General features: G+C 40.9%; 1 protein-coding gene across 2 annotated transcripts in view; it reads left to right on the top strand.

Moving 5' to 3' along the window:
• TMEM87B (transmembrane protein 87B) overlaps positions 1-22761 on the top strand; it is a 61604-nt gene that overhangs the window by 16987 nt on the left and 21856 nt on the right. Inside the window, exons 5-11 of one of the 2 annotated variants that reach the window (XM_054475089.2) lie at positions 1792-1842; positions 4049-4139; positions 7889-7950; positions 8167-8350; positions 12827-12926; positions 16449-16542; positions 22019-22090. In XM_054475089.2, the coding sequence (XP_054331064.1) occupies positions 1792-1842; positions 4049-4139; positions 7889-7950; positions 8167-8350; positions 12827-12926; positions 16449-16542; positions 22019-22090 (654 nt within the window). Of the gene's footprint in view, positions 1-1791; positions 1843-4048; positions 4140-7888; positions 7951-8166; positions 8351-12826; positions 12927-16448; positions 16543-18535; positions 18607-22018; positions 22091-22761 lie in introns of both variants that reach the window. The other variant, XM_054475087.2, reaches the window with a different exon arrangement.

Raw genomic sequence — 22761 nt, forward strand, 5'->3', positions numbered from 1 at the left:
CTGGTCTTGAACTCGTGACCTCAGATGATCCACCCGCCTCAGCCTCCCAAAGTACTGGGATTACAGGATTACAGGTGTGAGCCACCGCGCCCAGCCAAGATCTTTTTAACTTTTCACTGTGGGCGTTTAGTGCTATAAATTTCCCTCAATATTGCCTTAGCTATGTCCCAGAGATTCTGGTATGTTGTATCTTTGTTCTCATTAGTTTCAGAGAACTTCTTGATTTCTGCCTTAATTTCATTATTCACCCAAAAGTAATTCAGGAGCAGGTTGTTTAATATCCATGCAATTGTATGATTTTGAAAGATTTTCTTAATCTTGATTTCTAATTTTATTGTTGTGGTCTGAGAGAGTGGTTGGTATGATTTTTGTTCTTTTGCATTTTCTGAGCATTGTTTTATTTCTGATTGGCTGATTTTAGAGTATGTGCCGTGCAGAGATGAGAAGAGTGTATATCTATTATTTTTGGGTGAAGAGTTCTGTAGATGTCTATCAGCTCCATTTGATCCAGTGTTGAGTTCAGGTCCTGAAGATCTTTGTTAATTTTATGCCTCAGTGATCTAATACTTTCAGTCGGGTGTTGAAGTTTCTCACTATTATTGTGTGGGAGTCTAAGTCTCTTTAAATGTCTCTAAGTACTTGCTTTATGAATCTGGGTACTCCTGTGTTGGGTGCATATATATTTAAGATAGTTAAGTCTTCAGTTGAATTGAATCCTTTACCATTATATAATGCCCTTCTGTATCTTTTTTGATTTTTGTTGGTTTAAGGTCTGTTTTGTCTGAAATTAGGCCTGCATCCTCTGCTTTTTTTCTGTTTTCCATTTGCTTGGTAGATTTTTCTCCAACCCTTTATTTTGAGCCTGTGGGTGTCGTTGTATGTGAGATGGGTCTCTTGAAGACGGCAAACCATTGGGTCTTGCTTATTTAAGCAGCTTGACATTCTGTGCCTTTTAATTGGGGCTTTTAGTATTGATATTGTGGGTTTGATCGTGTCATCATGTTGTTAGCTGGTTATTATGCAGGCTCATCTGTATGGCTACTTTATAGTGTCACTGTACTTAAGTGTGTTTTTTTAGTGGCTGGTAATGGTCTTTCAATATTTAGTGCTTCTTTCAGGAGCTCTTGTAAGGCAGGTCTGAATGAATTCCCTCAGCATTTGCTTGTCTAAAAAGGGTCTTATTTCCCCTTCACTTATGAGGCTTAGTTTGGCGAGACATAAAATTCTTGGTTGGAATTTCTTTTGTTTAAGAATGTTGAACATAGGCCTCCAATTCTTTTCTCTTTGTGGGGTTTCTGTGGAGAGGCTTGATGTTAATCTGATGGGCTTTCCTTTGTGGGTGACCTGACCTTTCTTTCTAGGTGCCTTTAACATTTTTCTTCATTTTGACCTTGGAGAATCTGATGATTTATGTGTCTTGGAGATGATCTTCTTGTAAAGTATCTTGTGGGGGTTCTTTGCATTTCCTGAATTTGAATGTTGGCCCCTCTAGCTAGGTTGGGGAAGTTCTCATGGATGATACACTGAAATAGGTTTTTCAAGTTGCTTCCATTCTCCCATCTCTTTCAGGAGTGTCAGTGAGTCATAGATTCAATCTCTTTATATAATAGGGGCAATTTTTCAAAAGCAGAACTTTATTACTTGTGTTTGGGATACAGTGAGATTTGTTCTTTGATGTTTAGCTTTTTCATTTTTCATTTTTCTTCTAACATTTTTTTCTTAGTTATTAAAACAATTTTTCTCCACAGAAATGCAGCAGTATAAAATGGCATTATTTACTCTTTTTTGCAGAATAAAGAACTAATAAATATCAGAAATGTTTCAAACCAGGAAAGATCAATGGTAAGCAGTTTGATTTGTCTTTAAATCAAATATACACAAGTTAATGTAAGACTGAAAAAAGTCGCTGATGGATAGATACTTAGAGAGTGATATACAGTAGGGTTATTAGAATTGTGGAAGGAAAAGGAAACATTATTTAAAACCATATGTTTTCAGGCCAGGTGCAGTGGCTCCTGCTTGCAATCCCAGCACTTTGGGAGGCTGAAGCAGGTAGATTGCTTGAGGCCAGCAGTTTGAGACCAGCCTGGCCAACATGGCAAAGCCTCATCTCTACTAAAAATACAAAAATTAGCCAGGTGTGGTGGTACATACCTGTAATCCTAGCTACTTGGGAGGCTGAGGCATGAGAATCACTTGAACCTGGGAGGTGGAGGTTGCAATGAGCTGAAATTGCACCACTAAACTTCAGCCTGGGTGACAGAGCAAGACTCTGCCTCAAAAAAAAGTTTTCTTATATATGTCTATATGAATTTGGTATATACTCTTTCTATCTTTGTCTAAAAATATCCTTAAAGCAATTTAAGATGAATTTCTATGCAGCCTTTCTTTTCTTTAAAAAATAAAATTCCCCCTCTAAATGTGCAAGACAGCATAGCAATGGGCTGTGCGTGTCATTAAGGATTTAAAGAAATAGAAACCATGAATGTAGCATGTGGGAGGGAAATTTTGGCATTTTGGGAAATTACTAAAAGTCAGAAGACTGAGTAAGAGGTTGAAAGGGTTAGGAGTTGTGTGTAGGGACTGAAAGCAGGTTTGGGAGAGCTTAATGTTTGCTTTTATACTATGACTCTTCATGTTTTCTCTTCAGCCATCCTAAAGAAGTCTGATAATGGAAAGGTGCTCGCTCTGCAGTGGCCAGGACAAACTTTGTACAAAATCTGTCATATGATGAGGAGTAGGAAATGAAAGAAATGGATAGGAAATATTCAGGAAAATGGAGTATAAGAAGTGTGATCCAGTTATGGGAGGGCACTGGAGAATTTACAAGCATTACAGTGGGAAGTTTTATTCCTTAGTGGAATTGCAAGTAACATAGTGACTTAAGAAATTTGAATCAGTTAGCTTATGTACTTAATCTGAGTCATTTCTGACAATGTTATCTAACTTCCTCTTCCCCCAATTCAATTTAAAAACCACACATTAGGCTGGGTGTGGTGGCAGGTGCCTAGAATTCCAGCTACTCGGAGGCTGAGGCACGAGAATTGCTTGAACCCAGGAGGCTGAGGTTGCAGTGAGCCAAGATTGCACCATTGCACTCCAGCCTGGGTGACAGAGCGAGACTCCATCTCAAAAAATAAATGAATAATAAAAACCACACATTTAAATAATACAAAATGTTTGATAAAATTAGGATAAAATATGAGAAGAGTAATGTTAGAAAAAAGAGGTTTTTTTGAGACACAGGCTTGCTCTGTCACCTAGGCTGGTGTGCAGTGGTGTGATCTCAGCTCACTGCAACCTCTGCCTCCCAGGTTCAAGCGATTCTTCTGTCTCAGCCTCCTAAGTAGCTGGGACTACAGGTGCCTACCACCACACCTGGCTAATTTTTGTATTTTTAGTAGAGACAGGGTTTTGCCATGTTGGCCAGGCTGGTTTCAAACTCCTGAGCTCAAGTGATCCACCCACCTCGGCCTCCCAAAGTGCTAGGATTACAGGTATGAGCCACCCTGCTCAGCCCTAGAAAAAAGTTTTTTATTGATAATATTAAACAATTTATAGAATGGTAATATTAGAGGGAACCTGTAAAAATATAAAAGATAGAAAACATTGAAGAATGAGAAAAGCTTCTTTCCTCCTTTACCTTTTTAGGTCTGGCAGGATGGTGTTTAAAAAATAAGAGAAATAGCTATCCTTCCACTACCTGCCATTCCTTTTCTGTTTTATTTGTGTGTGTGTGTGTGTGTGTGTGTGTTTAAAAGAAACCCAATATGACTGGGCATAGTGGCTCACACCTGTAATCCCAGCACTTTGGGAGGCCAAAGCAGGAGGATCACATGAGGGGTCAGGAGTTTGAGACCAGCCTGGGCAACATGGTGCGACCCCATCTCAAAAACTAAGAAAAAAAAAAAGGAAAAAATTAAAAAATAGAAAAATTTAAAAAGTAACCCGATTCAATTATTTTAAAATATGGTAAACCGTTGTTCAGCTATATTACATAGCAATTTGTTAAAAATAACGTGAAGAATTTTTTTCACCTCTATTTCAGGATGTTGTAGCCAGAACACAAAAAGATGGGTTTCATATCTTTATTGTTTCCATTAAAACGGAGAATACAGATGCAAGCTGGAATTTGAATGGTATAGTTAAACTGCATGCATGTTTACTATCTGCATTTTCTGTATTCTGTATTTTTGTCACTGACCTGAGTCAACGTTCTCTGTTTCAAATACATCATTCAAAAATGAATTTCTGTTAATCATACATTTATTTTAGATACCTAAAATGTAACATTAAGCTCTCTTATTGCTATTATTTATTTTTTAATTGATTGAAAATTTTACTGTGTTGAGATAAATTTTTAAAATTTCAAACTTCATAGTGGGATATAAAATTCTCCATTCTTTCAGATTAAAAAAATTTTTTAACATGTAGAAATGTGTAGGCAACTTTTTAGTTGTGTATTTCAAGTAGGTTATGTTCTCTGTTTCTTGAAAATGGCCACCATCAGGGATTTAAGATTTTTATTATTTGACAAATTTTATTTTAAAGGATCTGTCTGTAGCCTAGGAGTAGAAGCAGCATATCTGCCAGCATGTGCTTCTATGGTCTGTGAGGCACCCCCACCACTGTAAGTTAGACCCTCTGTGCCTTGTTAAGCTGTGGTTCCTTAGTGCCACAAAAGTAGACTTGCAATAAGCATTTTTCAAGAGAATGAATGCTTTCCCGTATTCTAGAATCACTTTGGTTGATGTTTTCCATAGTGGGTGTCTGCTGGCGCCAGCAGTAGCCAGTCAGCATGTGAGGGCCTTGGGGATTTGATACTGCTCTGATTCAGCCAGTCAGCTGGCAGAAACCAACGAGGTGAGGTAGGCATTGCTGCAGAGGAGGCTCAGTCTGGTGTACTGCATGGCCCTTGGAGGGAAGCTGGCAAGGTGGCTGCTCTGGAAGAGTGTGAGGTAAGGCTTCCTTCTGGAGATGGCATCATGAGCCAGACTGTGCCAAGTAGAGGGAGCAGGGACCCTGATGCCATTCTGTCACCTAGCTATCTTAGTCTGTTTGTGGCTCCTATAATAGAATACTTGACACTGGGTAATTTATAAAGACCAAAAATTTATTTCCCCACAGTTTTGGAGGCTGGGATGTCTAAGATCAAGGTGCCAGCAAGTTTGGTGTCTGGTTAGGTCCCTGGTGTCTGCTTCCAAGATGGCACCTTAAACGATGTGTTCTCACATGGCAGAAAGGATGGAAGGGCAGGAAGCACAAAAGGGGACAACCACTCTGCTCTCACGGGGTGGAGGCAGAAGAGCAAAGAAGGGCCTAAGCTAGTTCCCTCCAGGCCTTTTGTAACACATTAATCTATTCATGAGGACAGAGCCCTCATGACTTAATCACTTCCCAAAAGGCCTCACCTCTTAATACCACCACAGTGGGTATGAAGCTTTAATGAATTTTTGAGGACATTCAGACCATAGAACTAGCCTTGTGCCCACTTCTTTCCCAGGCATTGTGTCTTTTCCCCTGACACCAGTGGGCAGTTTTGAGCCCCTGCTAATTAGTAGCTGGAGCTGTCACTGAGCCCTGCATGTTTTGCACTGTACTTGGCACATGGTTTATTATTGCTGTCTTGGACAAAACCCAACCTAGATGTGTGAGTTTGGTAATTTATTCCAAGTTACGTCAAGGAAGATAAGGTCCCGATGAGATGAATGAATTAGCAAGGGGGCAAGTCTGAGGTCTTGTTTGGTAGCTGGGACTACTGTGCTCTTGTATATAATCAGATTTGGCACAGGTTTTTAGAATAGCGTGTATACACGTAGAGGGATCTCTTTTTTTCTTTTTATTGTAAATTGACAATTATAATGACATAAATGTATGGGGTACAAAGTGATGTTATAATCTATAAATACAGTGTGGAATAATTAAGTCAAACTAGTTAACATACTCATCACCCCAAATGCTTAACATTTTTTGTGGTGAGAACATTTGAAATGTACTCTCTCAGCAATTTTGAAACATACAGTACTCTGTTAACTATTCACCATGCTGTGCAATAGAACTCAAAAAAAGAAAAAACTTACTCCTCCTGTCTGAGATTTTTTTTTACCCTTGGACCATCATCTGCCCGTGCCTCCTACCCGCCAGCCTCTGTACCCACCATTCTGCTCTCATATTAGGAGTTCGATTGTTTTAGATTCCACATCAAAGTGAAAATGTGCAGTGTTTGTCTTTCTGTGCTTGACTCATTTCACTCAGCACAATGTTTTCCAGTTCCATCCATGTTGTTGCAAATGACAGAATTTTCTTCTTTTTAAAGGCTGAATAGTATTTCATTGTGTATATATACACGTTTTCTTCATCCATTCATCTGTTGATGGACACTTACGTTGATTCCATAACTTAGCTATTGTTCATACTGCTGCAGTGAACATGGGGGTGCAGACAGCTCTTTGACAAACTGATTTTAGATCTTTTGGGTAAATAGTAAAGTGGGATTACTGGATTATATGGTAATTCTGTTTTTAGTTTGTTGAGGACCTTCCATACTGTTTTTTATAATGGCTGTACTAATTGACATCTTCACAAAGCATCCCTTTTCTCCACATCTTCATCAGCACTTACTCTCTTTCATCTTTTTTGATAAAAGCCATTCTGACAAGTGTGAAATGATATTGGGGTTTTAATTTGCATTTCTCTAATGACTAGTGATGTTGAGCATTTTTCATGTATTAATATCTTTTGCTCATTTATATGTTTTCTGTTGAGAAATATCTATTTAGGTCCCTTGCCTTTTTTTTTTTTTTTTGAGACAGGAGTTGCTCTGTCACCCAGACTGGAGTGCGGTGGCGCGATCTCGGCTCACTGCAACCTCCACCTCCTGGGTTCAAGTGATTCTCCTGCCTCCGCTTCCCAAGTAGCTGGGATTACAGGTGCATGCCACCACACCTGGCTAATTTTTCTGTTTTTAGTAGAGACAGGTTTCACCATGTTGGTCAGGCTGGTCTCGATCTCCTGACCTTAAGTGATCTGCCCACCTTGGCCTTCCAAAGTGCTGGGATTACAGGCGTGAGCCGTCACGCCCGGCCCCTCGCCCATTCTTTTTTTTTTTGAGATGGAGTCTCGCTCTGTCGCCCAGGCTGGAGTGCAGTGGCATGATCTCGGCTCACTGCAAGCTCCACCTCCTGGGTTCACGCCATTCTCCTGCCTCAGCCTCCTGAGTAGCCGGGACCACAGGCGCTCGCCACCACGCCCGGCTAATTTTTTGTATTTTTAGTAGAGACAGGGTTTCACTGTGTTAGCCAGGATGGTCTCGATCTCCTGACCTCATGATCCGCCCGCCTCGGCCTCCCAAAGTGCTGGGATTACAGGCGTGAGCCACCACGCCTGGCCTGCCCATTCTTTTAATTGGGTTTTTTGTTTTCTTGCTATTGAGTTGTTTGAGCTTATGTATTTTGGATATTAACTCCTTCTTGGATATATGGCTTGCTAATTTTATCTCCCAGTATCTAAGTTGTCTATGTCTACTGTTAATTGTTTCCTTTGCTGCAAAGAAGCTTTTTATATTGATGTAATCCCAGTTGTCTATTTTTGCTTTTGTTGCCTGTGCTTTTGGGATAAAATCCAAAAAGTCATTGCTCAGACCAGTGTTGTGTAGTGTTCTCCCTATGTTTTCTTCTAGCAGTTTTAGAGTTTCTGGTTTTACAGTAAAGGTATCTTGGTAAGGTTACATAATCAAACAATTACTAATTGTCCAATACCATGTATGTGCTACATACAAATTCAGCATTTGTTAGTGTGGTTTGTATTCTTGGAGCCTTCTGGGAAATGAACTTACATTTAAAGATTTAAGACTGACTGTTAATTAACTCTCTCTTCTTCTCTATCCTAGTTTCTCTTTCTATGATTGGGCCTCATGGATATATCTCTGCATCAGATTGGCCCCTAATGATTGTGAGTATTTCTCATCATTTTTTCCTTTTTAAAAAATGAATTTTATACCCTAAGAGCTTTGTGGTAGTAATTCCTCAGTAGTTAATGCTTTGACATATCCTCTATTTCTGGTTCCAGAGTGACTGGAAAATGAAGGGTTGGATACTTGAATGTAGAAGTGCCAACTTTCAAATGATCAAAAGGCTTAACTGACTAAAATTGCTTCTCTTCCTACAGTTTTACATGGTGATGTGTATTGTTTATATATTATATGGCATACTCTGGCTGACGTGGTCTGCCTGTTATTGGAAAGATATATTAAGAATCCAGTTCTGGATTGCAGCTGTTATTTTTTTGGGAATGCTTGAAAAGGCAGTTTTTTATAGTGAATACCAAAACATCAGCAACACTGGACTGTCAAGTAAGTTTTGACTGTCTCTGTAAATACAGTATGATCTAAGAGTTCCCCAGCATTTATGAGCAGAGCAGTGGGAGGCCCCCCTCTGAACAGTGGTTTGGAAACAGGCATATTATAGATGAAGAGAAGGAAAGCCAAGAAAAGAATGTCAGAGTAGGCCTCTGATCTGGCCGAGCATGTGTCTTCTCTTCATTATCTGTTTTCCTTCTTGCTAAATTTCCCCTCACTTTCCTCCTGGGAAAAATAAAAGTCCCATTTCCTGAGGTTCAGCTTGGATTAAAACAGCACAAAGTTCGGGACAGGGAGACTTCAGGTGCTGTCAATCCTTTTAACATACTTCTCCTTCCCCCCACATCTTCTTTTCCTTCTCCTTCAAAAAACAAAAGAAAGGAAATTGGCCGCAGGGAGTAAAATCAGGGGTGCTGGAATGGATGGTGCCTGCAGCCTCCTTGTGCTCTCCCCACCTCTTTACTCCCACAGAGATCTTCATATGACCAGTGGAGGCACCATCACAGTTTACGCAGTGGAATATGGAAGCAGGGAGGCCATACAGCTGGTCATCCTCAGATGTGTGCCCCAGACTTCTAGAAAGTAGATTTCAGGCCAGAGAAGTAAAGGTACAACTCTCCCACCGAACCTTCGGAAAGAGAGAGCTCAGAGGGGTTGAAGGTGCTCAAGAGTGTACTTCTGAGTGACCAGTTACAAATGATTTTGGTGCAGATTTTCAAAGGGCATGATTTTGTCTGTTATTGATTGACTGATTGACAAGGCCTTGATCTGTTGCCCGGTCTGGAGTGCAGTGGTGCAATTTTTGCTCACTGCAGCCTCGACCTCCAGGCCCAAATGATCTGCCCACCTCAGCCTCTGGAGTACCTGGCACTATGTGTCTGTTACTTATTTTGAAATACTCTAGAAAAAAATGAATTGGACTATAGATGAAACAAATTTGGTGTAACGTTGCTAATTATTGAAGCTGCATGATGGGCATAAGGGAAATCATTATATTGCTTTTTCTCTTTTTGGGATTATTTGAAATTTCCCCAAATAAAAAGTTTAAAAGGACATGTACCAAAGAATAAAGAAAGGACAAACATCCAGGATGCATATTAGAGATATCACTACTCTGTAAGAAGTTTTTTATGGTGTGTGTGCGCATGCGTGCACGTGTGCGTGCTCTAAACCAGATGATGAAGAAAGGGTAGGTCTGCTGCTTAGAATTGAAGCATTCCTGAATGTAGAGAAGGCAGTTGATGCTTTGCTGTCAGTGATGGTGATCTCTTGTTTAGTGAGGGTAAAGAGTGGCATGGACCTTAGTGAGGAGCAGCAAAAACCTGAGATCCACGAAGAGATGAGAGGCCATCTGCCATCCTCAGGGAATCTAAGCTGTCCGAGATGGCACTAGAGGGCTTGGAAGAGATACCCAGACCGCTGTCAGGGTCTTTGAGGAGTCCTGTCCAATGGGAGAGGTGGGCAGGAGCTGATGTCCTTTCTGATTTTCCCAAGTGGGAATTCTGTGACAGGGGCTGTCTTGCCCAGCATTGATCTTGAAGCATCAAATTTAGAAAAATCATTAGAAGGATGAGAAGCATTGATTGTTAGGACCCGACATGGGTACATTAAGAATAGATCATGTCAGACTAATTTTTTTGTTTTCGGATGCTAGATTGACAGGAAGATGTAGTAAACTTAGTATAGCTGACTTCTTCAAGGCATTTGACAAGGTCTCTTGTGACTTCTTGTGGACAAGATGAGCTGAAAACTGGTGGTGCCGCCATATCTAAAGAGTTCATGGAGATAATCACTGGTCAGTCTAGACCTCTGCTGTTTTCTGTGGTAGCCACAAGCCACATCTGGGTACTTAAGTAAAATTAAATTAAATTAAAAATTAAGTTCCTCAGTTGTTCTAGCTGCACCTCAAGTGCTTAGTAGCCACAGGTGACCAGTGGCTGCTGTATTGGACAGCACAGAGGTAGACCAGTTCCATCATTGCAAAAGGGTCTGTGGGACAGCACTGGTCTGGAGCAATGGTTCTCATCCCTGGTTTTGCATCAGCATCACTTGAAGAACTTTAAAATGGTACCAGTGCCAGAGATTCTGACTAGGGCAGACCTAGGAATTGGGGCTGTGTAGAGGCTTCTAGGTGATTCCAGTATGCGTCTAGGATTGAGAACCATTGAGCTAGGAGGTTTGAATGGTGTCTCTCTCAGATTTTAGGCCTTGTTGCTGGTTTATTCTTGTGAATCTGTTGGTTTGTTCAACTAACATTTATTGTGTGACTATGTAGACAGCATTCTCTTAAATTTTGTGGATGATGTGAGGCCGACCAGGGTCGTAAATACTTAGGGGCATAGAGAATCATTTTAGATAGACCCTTTTCACTTGAAGATACGTGATGAGAGGCAAGAGAGTTGACATGCTGAATAGAAAGGTGAAATTTAATGGATAAGATCTTGAACTTAGGTTTGGAGTACAAATTGCAAAAATACCAATGGAAAAGTTTTAAAAAGAATTTAAAAATTGAAGCTGATGAAAAGCAAACTCAACATAGGCAATAATAGGGTGGTTGCCTCCCACAAGCTCCCACAACCTCAGATTGCAGCAGGAGCCTGGAAGGAAAGTTAAGAATCTTGCTGTACAGGTCACACTGTACCAGAAAGGTTGTAGTCACATTACCTCAAGAGGAGTATAGACAGCCCATGGAGGGATTGACAGCACACTCATCCCTCAACATTTGTGATCATAAACCCCTTCTTCACATTCTACACTCTTTCGCAGAGCTCATCCATTGTTTTCCTCCTAAAGCTTTCTCTCCTGTGGAGCTCTCTATCGTCACTACAGACATATATATCCAGTCACCTATGAAACAGCTTCTCAATGCCTTGCAATCTTCTCAACCTTTGAATGGCAAAAATGGAGCTCATCCTTTCTGCCTTTGTGTGGCGGCCTCGCCCCAGCCCACACTTGCTGCCCTTCCAGGTGTTCCTCTCGCTGCATGATACTGCCAGGAGACCTCAGGGCCATCTTTTACATCTTTCTTGGCTTCTTGCTCTGCCTGTAGTTCTAGATCTATCTTCGAGGCATTTGACAAGTCTCTTGTGAGTGCTTGCAGGCAAGATGGAGCTGAAAACAATGTGAACTGAAAACATCAGGTGGATTCACAACTGGTTTTGCCACCGTATTTTCTGAATATCTTTCTGAATCTCTTTCTACTTCTCTCCGTCATCACTGCCAGTACTCTCATTATCTCTTAGTTTTCTGAAATAGTCTCCTGAGCATTTTCCTTGCCTGCAGTTTTGTTCCTCTCCAAACCATTGTAGGTAGAACAGTCTTGATGAAATAAAGCCATCCATTTTATTCCAGCAGTCAGCACATTTTTTCTGTCAAGGCCATAGAGGAAATATTTTGGCTTTGCAGGCCATATGGTCCCTGTTGTAATTATTCACCCTTGCCATCGAAGCATAAAAGCAGCCACAGACAACATGCAAACAAATGAGCATTGCTGTGTTCCCATAAAACTTTATGTTCAAAAACAGATCAGATGTAGGGCCAGATTTGGCCCATGGGCCATAGTTTACCAATCCCTCCTTTATTCCTTTGTTTATTGTTATTGACTTCCCACTGCCCTTAACATCGAGTCCAGACTCCATGACAGGGGTTCCAAACTGCACGATTGGTCCCTGCCTTTATGACCAGCCTCTTTTCTTGACATCTACCATTACACTCTCTGCTGCAGGCATAATGAACTTTCACTTCTTGCAACGTAGTTTGCTTTTCCTCTTTTCTTCTCTATGCCTTTGCACGTGCCGTGTTCTTTGCTTTGTCATCCTCCACCCCCAAATACTTAACTCCTACTTAGCCTTCAAGTCCTGATTTAGATGTCACTTTTTCTGAGTTTTTCGGGACCCAATTCTAGCTCCCCCAGCTGTAGATGAGACTGGCCTTCTTCCAAGTCTGGAGGGATGCTGTGTTACCTCTAGCTCTTACCACACTGAGTTCTATTTACTTAGCCTAACCAGAGTACAAGCTCCATGAAGGCAGGGATCAAGATGTCTTTTTCACTATTATAGCCACACAGTAGGAGCATATCAGATACATTTTAAATGAATACATGATGAGGAGATCCTGGAGAAAAGAGAACTCTAGAGGATGTTGTGGTTTTTAAATATTTGCAGGACAAGAAGAGAGAGTTCTGTAAAGAGCAAGAACAGAGGGAAGCTCAGGGAGACAGTGTTCAGGCTGATAGAAGAAAGCTGTGCCCAGTGGAGCCAATTAGATAGATAGGGAGTGAATTCTTTAGGAGAGTGTGAATCCTTCACTGAAGTTTTCAAGCATCCGTTGGATTCAATGACTTTTAAATCAAATGTGGCTGATTAGTCTGAAGTTCGAATGTGGTTATACACAGGACATGTTGTTGAGAATCTTGGTTGGCAGGCTTCCAGATGTACACAAAGTGAATTATTTTATTTTTTTCTTCCTCAGCCCAAGGCTTATTGATATTTGCGGAGTTGATTTCTGCGATTAAGAGGACGTTGGCTCGCCTTCTCGTGATCATTGTGAGCCTGGGCTATGGCATTGTGAAGTAAGTACTGGCATGTGGGAAAGATGCTGGGTCCCAGCCCAGTGATTCAGTCCGTCTATGTTATGACCTTTGTGAAAATGGAACTTCTAAGTATTGCAGTACAAATCCCTTTGGGAAAAATCTACAAGAACACATTTTTAAAAGATTTCCACATACTTGCTATTTTATATTATCTTCCGATAAATACCCTGAATTTGTATTTCGATAACTTTATATAGTTAGATGAATAAATAATCAACTTTAAGGATAATGGAAAATCTAAAATGATTCAAACCATTTTCAAACCCTTTTCTGTTTTTTAGACAGTATCATTAAGCTTTTGTGGTCCTATTTGAGTCTTGGAAGAGAGAGTGGATTAAACACCGAGTCAGCAAAACTTCTGACTGAAACCTGTCTGTCCCTCGAGGACCCTGCTTCTGGACCCTCTCCGGCGGGTCTTTTCCTCCTCTCACCTGTGAATCACTGGGCATAACTATGGGAGAACTTGATTTCTATCCTTATTGTGTTTTTTCAGACCTTTCTTCCTGCTTCTTTCCTAAAACCCTGATTCCCAGAAGCTCACTCTTCAGGCTGGGTCACCTGCTGCATCTTGTTGTGGTCACTGTGAGCTTCCAGATTCTCCCTCATCCCTCAGCTCTGTGGGCACTGGCTTCACAGGAGTTGTCCTCAGCATTTCATCTGTCAGAAGGCTCTGGAGTCTCAGGAGCCATGTGGATGACCCTTTAAGTAACCTGACCTCACCTCCCCACCTCTCCTGCTCTTGCCCATCACAATGTTTCAGCTACTGATTCCCAGTATCATTTTCTAGACTTGATTATATGTATAACTACACCCTCTTCAAAATCTCAATTTTAAGCAATCCACTTTTCAACTGTCACTTCCTCTGTTTCCTGTTACTTTCTTTAACATGTCGGTGTCAGTCTTTTTTGACTGTACTTTGGCCTCCAGCCTTTTGACCCTGGCACCTTCCGTTGTCCCTCCCCATCTTATATCCTTATCTTCTTCCTTTTGCTTGGATTCCTTGGTCCAGCAGGACACTGACACCCAAAGACCCCTGCCTTTCTCTTTGTCATCCTTCTTGACAAAACCCCAGCCTTCCTAAGTCCAGCTTTCCTTCTGCCTCAGGCTCCCAGCCGAGCAGGGGAATTTGCCCAAAAAGAGCCCTGGACCACACTGAGGGGGCCCTCTTGCCATTCATGACCCTAAACTTCACGTGCGCCTTCAGTGCTGCTGGCAGTTGTACTCAATGCCCTTGCCACTATTTTCTCACTCTCCGGTCTGCAGAAGACCACTTTACCCCTTCTCTCTCAGGCTCTACCTCCTCTCAGCTGACCTTAGGTTTTTTCCACTGAGGAAGCAGAAGCCATCAGAGGGGAATTCCACTGCATCTGTGCCCCCAGATCCTGTCATTTCCCCATCTGGACTGCAGGAACCACTTTCCTCTTCTTGATAGTCACGGGCCACCTCTGCCTTTGTGCCCACTCAACTGTGAGGGAAACTGTCCTAGTGCTTGGTTTTGTTTTTTCTTGCATCGTCAGCTTTCCTCTCTGGTGGGTCACCCCCATCAGCATCTCGTTATTCCTACCATTTTTTAAAGGGAAGCCCTTCCTCCACCCCACACGGCCCTCTCCTCCGCTTCTGCCTCATTCACCTTTCCCCTGTGCGGCATAACTTCTCACATGAGTAGTCTGTACCTCAGCCTCCCCAGTATTGCTGTATTGAGACTGCTCTTGTCAAGGCCACCATGACCTCCCCCTGCCATATCACATGGCCCTGCTCAGCCCTCGTCCAGTTGTCCCGTGAGCAGCTTTAAGGAGTGCCAGCTTTCCTGGGTTCCGGGAGCTCATCTTCCATCCTCTCACATCACTGGCTTCTCCTCCCCAGCCTCCTCTGCTGCACCCTCCTGTGTTCCTGAGCTCCGGCCCCCGGGTGCCCAGGCTCAGGCCTCTGCTCTGTGACTCGCGCCCCTAGGCTCTTCTCCTGTGTGCGTGCCCGTTTGCTTGTGAGCTGGGGATTGGGGAGTTAGCAGGATTTTAGCCTGGAAGCCTTTATCCCCCTGGACTTTTATTGGAGATTCTTTCTCAAATGCCTTTTGTGTTCTTAGTACAGTGTAGGAAACGAAGGCCTCTTGTTGAGGAATCTTGCAGTACCTTTCACAGCTCTGGTTATGAACATCAGATACCAACAGATGCAGTGTTGTTACTGTGAAAGGAATAGAAAATTAAATGGATGGGTACAGGTACAAACCCTTTTTAAATGAATCCCTTCATTGTTAGCTTGCTCGGCTCAACTCATAAAGTGAGAGCAGTAACAGTTCTGGTTATTTGGAGGTTCTGGTTAGTTGATTATAATGAATCAGAATTTAGATTCCTTAGATTAGGTAAATAGTCTTAATTAAATATGAGCTATGACCATTAATTTAATTTTTTACTTATATTTTGTTTTGAAATGACTATCTTAAATATTTTTTAAACCAGTTTTTTCTTCTGATTACTCTGAGAGGAGGGTTTTTGAGCAGCCTTAAAGGTATGTGCAATAAATTCTGATTTGCAAATATCATGAAATTATTCTATTTTAAATTTTTAATTGCAAAAACCACCATCTTTGTATTTTCCCAACTCAATTATATTTTGAAAGAGCCAAAAAAACATTTTTTTTTTTGTTTTGTTTTTTTGGAGACAAAAGTCTCACTCTCACTCAGGCTAGAGTGCAGTGGCGCGATCTTGGCTCACTGCAACCTCTGCCTCCCAAGTTCAAGCGATTCTCGTACCTCAGCCTCCCGAGTAGCTGGCACTACAGGCACGAGCCACTACCCCCAGCTAATTTTTTGCTTTTTTTAGTAGAGACGGGGTTTCACCACGTTGGCCAGTTTGGTCTCGAACTCCTGAGCTCAAGTGATCTGTGTACCTTGGCCTCCCAAGATGCTAGGATTACAGGCATGAGCCACTGCGCCTGGCCCAAAAATGTTATTTTAACTCTTTCAGTTTAAAGAATGAAAATTAAATTCTGTTAGCACTCCTGTTCTGGTTGAGAGCTGGTGATCAGAAAGGAGGTCATGGACTTCCATCTCCTCATGTTCTGCTCTTTCTCTGCCCAAGTCATGAGACAAGTGAATTATCTCTGAAAAGACAGACCTCAGGAAGAATGAAGTTAGACTTCTCAGTGGCACTTAGAAGTTGGCATTTACCTTCCTAGATTTCATCAACCTACTCTTCCATTCTATAGAAACAGTACCTGAATTATATTCATTCTATTGCTTGAATTTCAGCAGCAAAATCCTCTGGCACCTTTGTGGCCTCCAAATATTGCTTCACAGGCATCAGTATAGGTTCAGGTCCTAGAGAAAGAGACCCTTTGTTCCTGGGCCTGTTTCCTAAAACAGAGTACCTCAGAGCCGGGAACAGACTGATGTGATTAGATAGTGACTTCCTGGTATTGGAAATGGTGCCAGTTACTGTATTCAGGTGCATTTTACTCACCCATGCTTTTTCTTCTTTCTCTGTTTCCTCTTCCTGATTACAGGCCTCGTTTAGGAACAGTCATGCACCGGGTGATCGGACTGGGGCTTCTATACTTAATCTTTGCAGCTGTTGAAGGCGTGATGAGAGTCATTGGGGTAAAAACTACATAATTCTACCACCCCTTTTTGTTATTGCTGTGAAATGTGGTTTTACTTTGTATCTCCTGAGATGAATTTTTAGATAGAAACTTGTGAAAAAGGCCCAATTTGAACTTTTCTTCTATGGGATGTTTCCCTTTTAAAATACTTCCTGAAAGGCAAAGGCTAGACAGAGTGCTTCTTAAAATGATATGACTGATTGCGAAGGCACCGCTTGATATCATCCCAGGTATCAGTCCCATCCCAGAAAGGTTCATGGTTATTCTTCATAGAGAACATTTGTCTTTATCATTATGCAGCTGGTATACCTTAATATCATTCTTAACCCTGGATTTTAAAATGTATCAAGTGAACAGAAAGTTAATTACACCCTTCAGGTATACATACAGTACATTTCATCACTCTTTTAAGTCTCATTTGTTTATTCATTTTCTCTGACTCTTGGGGACTAGCTATTTAGAGGATTCAATAGACCCCACCATTGGAAAAGCCAAGAGGAAGTGATGTTCAAGGGGAAGATGACTCTGGATGTGGGCAGCAGCACTTTATTCTCTAGAGAAGTGTCAGTATTTATGTCTGCAAAGACCCCTAGATTTCTAGCTTCAGTTTTTTTACTTTTATTTTGTGTGGTTTTTTGTTTGGTTGTCTCATTGGTTGGTTGGTTGGTTGGTTGGTTGGTTGGTTGGTTTTGGAGACAGGGTCTTGCTCTGTTGCCTAGGCTGGGGTGCAGTGGTGCAGTGGCACAGTGGCATGATCATGGCTCACTGTAGCCTCCATCTCCTAGGCTTAAGCAGTCCTCCCACCTCAGCCTCCCGAGTAGCTGGGACTACAGATGCAGGCCTCCACACCAGACTAATTTTTGTATTTTTTGTAGGGACAGGGTCTCACTATGTTGCCCAAGCTGGTCTTGAGTTCCTGGCTGGCCTCAAGTGATCCTCTTACCTCAGCCTCCCAAAGTGTTGGGATTACAGATGTGAGCTACCACCCATGGTTGCTTCAGTTTTTTGAATAAATGGTTGAGGATTGAGTGATTAAGAAGCTTGTTATATCTTAGCTAATCCAAAGACCTTTGTCATTTTACCTAAAATGTCTTTGGATTAGCTGTATAAATCAGATCATAAATATTTATCCAATAATGCTAAAAAGCTTCATTCTTCTCCCTGTTGTCTTTGATACACCTGCATTCTGTGTTAGATGCTCTTTTAGTCTTTGAGTATATTTATTTTCACCTTTGTATGATCATGAAGAACTCTGCATTCATATAATAATAATAATAATAATAATAAATATTTGCCAGAAAGAAATAGAAAAGATAAATATCCCACATGTAAATACACCATATATATTGTATTCCTTTAAAATTGTACATAGCTTGGTGGCACACGCCTGTAATCCTAGCTACTTGGGAGGCTGAGGCAGGAGAATGGCTTGAACCTGGCAGGCAGAGGTTGCAGTGAGCTGAGATCGTGCCGTTGCTCTCCAGCCTGGGCAACAAGAGCAAAACTCTGTCTCAAAAAAAAAAAAAAAAAAAAAAATTTTACATAGCCAGCATCTTAGATAGTGATTTTTAAAGATGACTAGTCAGAGTAAATGTCTAACATGGATCCCCCCTTCACTTTTTCTGTGTCCCTTCACAACACAGTCAGGAAAGATCAGAAGTTCATTTCATTAATAGCCCTGGCTGTCGGTTTGGTATGGAGGAGAGAGATTGAAATGGCTGGTGTTAGTGAGGTTGGGGACACGATGCTTTTTATTTGCCATTACATAATACAGTTTTATGTTGCTGTCATCACATAAATTAGCACTTGTTGCTATCAAAAAACAGGTCATTTCCATGTGCTTAAACACAATCCTCTTAGGAAATTAAATCTTTTATGTGACTTTGTAAAGTAATGAGATAAGCTAAATTATTTTTCTTCATCAAATGATAATTGCTATAGTGCAATGAAAGTGTTACATTCAGGTTTCTTCCCTTATTTTTATCTTTCAGGGTTCTAACCATTTAGCTGTTGTTCTTGATGACATTATTTTAGCAGTTATTGACTCCATTTTTGTGTGGTTCATATCCTTTACTGTGTCCTTCAAAATAGTTTGTTGTATCATGAAAATCAGATTACGTGTAATTTGTAATAACAATAGAAAGAAATACAGTTATGCATTTTTGTTACCTTAATACGAGGGTTCACTTGAAGGTGAAAAAGTAGCAACTCCCCAAACAAGGAATATCTTTATTTTTTCTATGTAGTTTAGCAAACAGTTAGTGCTCATTCTCAGTATGTGCCCCATACTGACAAGGCATGGGTGAAAAAGATGTCCCTAAATTTAAGGGATTCACAGTCTTGTAGGGGAGACAGATACATAACTGGCATCAATATAGCAGTAGTAGTTGCCATCTTAGAGAGGTGCTGTGCCAACAGGGGAAGAGAGAAGTTAATGCTGGCATAAAAATCAGGAAAGACTTCACAGAGATGGCAACATTTAAATTGAGACTGGGAAGACAAGTAGGGGGTTACTATTAATAAGGAAGGAGGTAATTAGGGAAGAGGTATTCTAGGAAGAACGGAGGGGAGCAAATAGTTGAAGCAGGAAAACAGAGGGGGACAGTGGCAGAATGTCCAGAGAAGCCTGCTTCTGGGTGGACGTGCATGGGAGAGCCTTGGCAGGCAGTTCAGGGAAGGGTGGCAGGGCATGCTTAAGAGCTAAGTGCCTTCCAGAGGCAGGGGCTGGAGAGGAATCGAAGCTGCACAGGTGAGTAATGTGATGAAACCTGTGTCAATGAGAACTCTGGTGACAGAAGAAGATGACGTGGGAAAGGAGAGTCTAGAGTCAGGAAGGTGAGTCCGTATTCCTTTGCCTTTGCAGTGGTCGAAAGAAGAGATGGTGAGGGTCAGAAGTAGGGTAGGGGATATGGGAAGAAGAACCCATGTGATAGACTTGCTAGAAATGGGTGGAAGAGAGCAGGTTCAGAGAAGGTTTGGGCTGCAGCCATATTGCAGGAGAAGTTTTAGAGGCAGTAAGTACTGGATCCTTGAGGATCTTCTCTGATTCGATGACTCAAGTTGAGTCTGGGGAATCCCATTGCTTTTTCTTCATGGGGGCACTTGTGGAAATGGGAGGAATTCTAGAGAAAATGTGACTGACCAGAGTGGAATGCAGGGTTATGCATATCCCAGAACGTTCTTTGGATCTGTTTCTATTATATTTATGTCCTCTTTGAAGTGCTTTCCTGTTAGATAGGTTTCATTTTTTGCCAAGTTCTTTGTTTCCTCTGTTTTTGATACTTATGTCTTTTAGCTTTTTGACATTAATTTTTTTAAAAAATTGTTTTTCTTGTATCTTTTTCCATTTTCTCATCTATGTGTCTCATAGGAAGGGCCAGAGGGCTTGGATCTCATCACTATGCCCTAGAAGGAAGGTCTCCCAGTTTTCCGGTGTGCTAGCAAATGTAGCACTCCTGATAGGCTTTTCTGAGCCACTTGTGTGTTGTTTTCAAAGCTGGGTCTACCTATTCTTTAAATTCCCTGTTTGTGAATTCTCAATATGCTTCCAACTTAAAAAGCCTATGAAGAGTGCTACAAACCGAAAATTTGTAATTCATTATCCTTACTCATCAAAGCAGTGATTCTTAACCTTGTTTGGGTACTAGGATCAGACATGCCTTGGAAAATCTGCTAACAGCTGTGGAGCCTCTCTTCACAGAACACAGACACAAGGAGCTTTGTATGACAAGGCAGTTAAAGACTTCCCAAATTATATCTGTGGACATCTTAGGAGTCTGAGGAGCCTACTTAGGGAATAATAACTGATTTAAAGAGTTGTTTCTGACTGAACTTGTTTAAAAAAGCATATTCTACTTTGTTCAGAGCTGCTAGTTCAGAATCCAAGTTTGTTGAATAAAATTATAGTTAAATAAATCTGATTTTCTCAGAGAGTAATAGAAATATCTTCCTCTGGTGTCATTTTCATATTTTCTATATTAAAAAAATTAAAGACATTCATTTGCTAAAAATGTGAAGTCTGTTCCTCAGTTCTACATGAGAGCAGCGTTCCAGTGATGAGAGAGAGTACTCACCACAAAGGCTGTAGGTCCCACAGGACTGCTTGTTAGGGGGTCTCTCCTGCCTTGAGAATGGGCAGGAGGTATAAACATACCTTGCATTAGGATAGGCAGAATGACAGTGGAGATGAACCTGCCTGTTGACCTCAGATTATCTTTAGATCTTAGTGTCTTATTTTCTGTCATTGTGTGTTTAGAAAATGAGCTGATGATATCTATTCAATTTAGAATTGTCTTGTTTCTAAAACCGTGTATGCTTGGAACTTTAACAAGTTAGAGAGTATGGTCCTTCAATTAATTAAGCTGCAGACTGCGTTTTTTTTTTTAAAAAACTATCTTTTCTGGTAATTTATAGATATTTATTTCAAAGATTTCTTGTTCTTTTTTTTTTTTTTTTAAGACAGAGTCTCGCTCTGTTGCCAGGTTGGAGTGCAGTGGCGCGATCTCGGCTCACTGCAACCTCCACCTCCCAGGTTCAAGCGATTCTTCTGCCTCAGCCTCCCAAGTAGCTGGGACTACAGGCACGTGCCACCATGCCCAGCTAATTTTTTGTATTTTTAGTAGAGACGGGGTTTCACCATGTTGGCCAGGACGGTCTTGATCTCTTTATCTTGTGATCTGCCTGCCTCAGCCTCCCAAAGTGCTGGGATTACGGGCGTGAGCCACCGTGCCCTGCCGATTTCTTGTTCTTAACCATCCACAAGGTAGTTCATTGGGAAAAACACTCAGTAATGCAGCTTGGCAGAAAATTCCAAAGAAAAGCAGCTCTGATGGCTCTAATCCATCTGGATTTGAGTGAGGGTAATTTATTACCTTTATGGACAGCATTGACTTTCACACATTCCAGTATCTGATTAGTCTGATTGGGATAGGAAAATAAGGAAAACAGATGAAAGACTTAGTTTGCTTAATTATGAATATTTATAATGAAAACGTTTCACGAAATAGTCAAAGAAATCTAGAATGTGAAAGATCTTGTTTAGTGTTTCATGGTGAGACAAAGAAAGTCTAGTGTCTATTTCTGCATGAGCCTGAATTTGTGAAGTTTGCTGTCAGATTGCTGTTTGGTAATTTTTATCACTAAAGTGAAACGTCTGTTTTCTCTATACAGAAAGATAGCAGATTTCCTAAATGATATAAATGACAAGAAAAAAAAAAGCAGAACTAAATACGTATACAATTGAGTGCTTTGGAAAATGACCCTGCTTCCTTTGATTTTGATGAACTTAATATAACCAGTCCTCTAAGAATCTAATTCTAAAGTCATAGGAAAAAAAATAGGCTGAAAAATTCAAAAGCCATAGCCTTAGCCTTTCTCCTGTGGCCCTTCCTCCCCTTTTTTTCTTCTTGTTTCTCTTTCGTTTCTCTTTTCTTTTCTTTCTTTTTTTTTTTTTTTTTTTTGCTGTTTTGCTGCAGGTGAGTGATTCTGATCTTGTTCTTCTGGCCAGCCTCCCCCTCTCTCTCCTTGACTCTGGCTTGTGCTGGTGGATATCCTTTTCCTGCCACAGCAGCGCGCTCTCACTTCAGGATCAGAAGGGCTGTTTGTTTTCATGACTACTTTCCTTCCGTGGCAGGAATGATTTACACTTTACCTAAATTTAACAGTGTCTTGGTAAGTGGAGGCTTAGGCAATTTCAAATTTGCTTTTTATTCCTTAGCTTAAAAACATTTTTTTTTAAATTATTAAACCAGACCAGTTTTTTTTTAATCCTAGAAATTTGGTTTTAGTCAAGAATTGTTAAAAGTATATGTTTTGATGTATTTAAGGAATAAAGTATATTTGTGTTTTTAAAGTTCTCATAGTAACCTGAATTGGTTGTATTGTATTGCTTTATAAATTGATCCTCTTTTGTAAATTGTTGGTCATTTAGTAGATTAAAAAGCAGTTTTGTACTAAAGTACTAAAGTAGCTTTAGTACTAAAACGAAATTTTTTATTAATGACATATTTATAATTTTTAAAACTCGCCACATCCATTCTGTTGCTCAGCTCTGTTATTTTTAGTGTTTAGTTCATAAACAAAGCTTGTTGGTCTGCTCTAGAGGAAGGAATTCTCATTTAAGAGCAGAGAGAGCTGGCTCGAATTCTGCTTCACTGCTGAGGAGTCAGTGGAAAAGTCTTCTTTTTGCTTCTTCATCCTTGGCAATATTGAACTTTAC

The sequence above is a fragment of the Pongo pygmaeus genome, chromosome 12 (assembly GCF_028885625.2).
Source record: "Pongo pygmaeus isolate AG05252 chromosome 12, NHGRI_mPonPyg2-v2.0_pri, whole genome shotgun sequence".
Classification (NCBI taxonomy): Eukaryota; Metazoa; Chordata; class Mammalia; order Primates; family Hominidae; genus Pongo; species Pongo pygmaeus.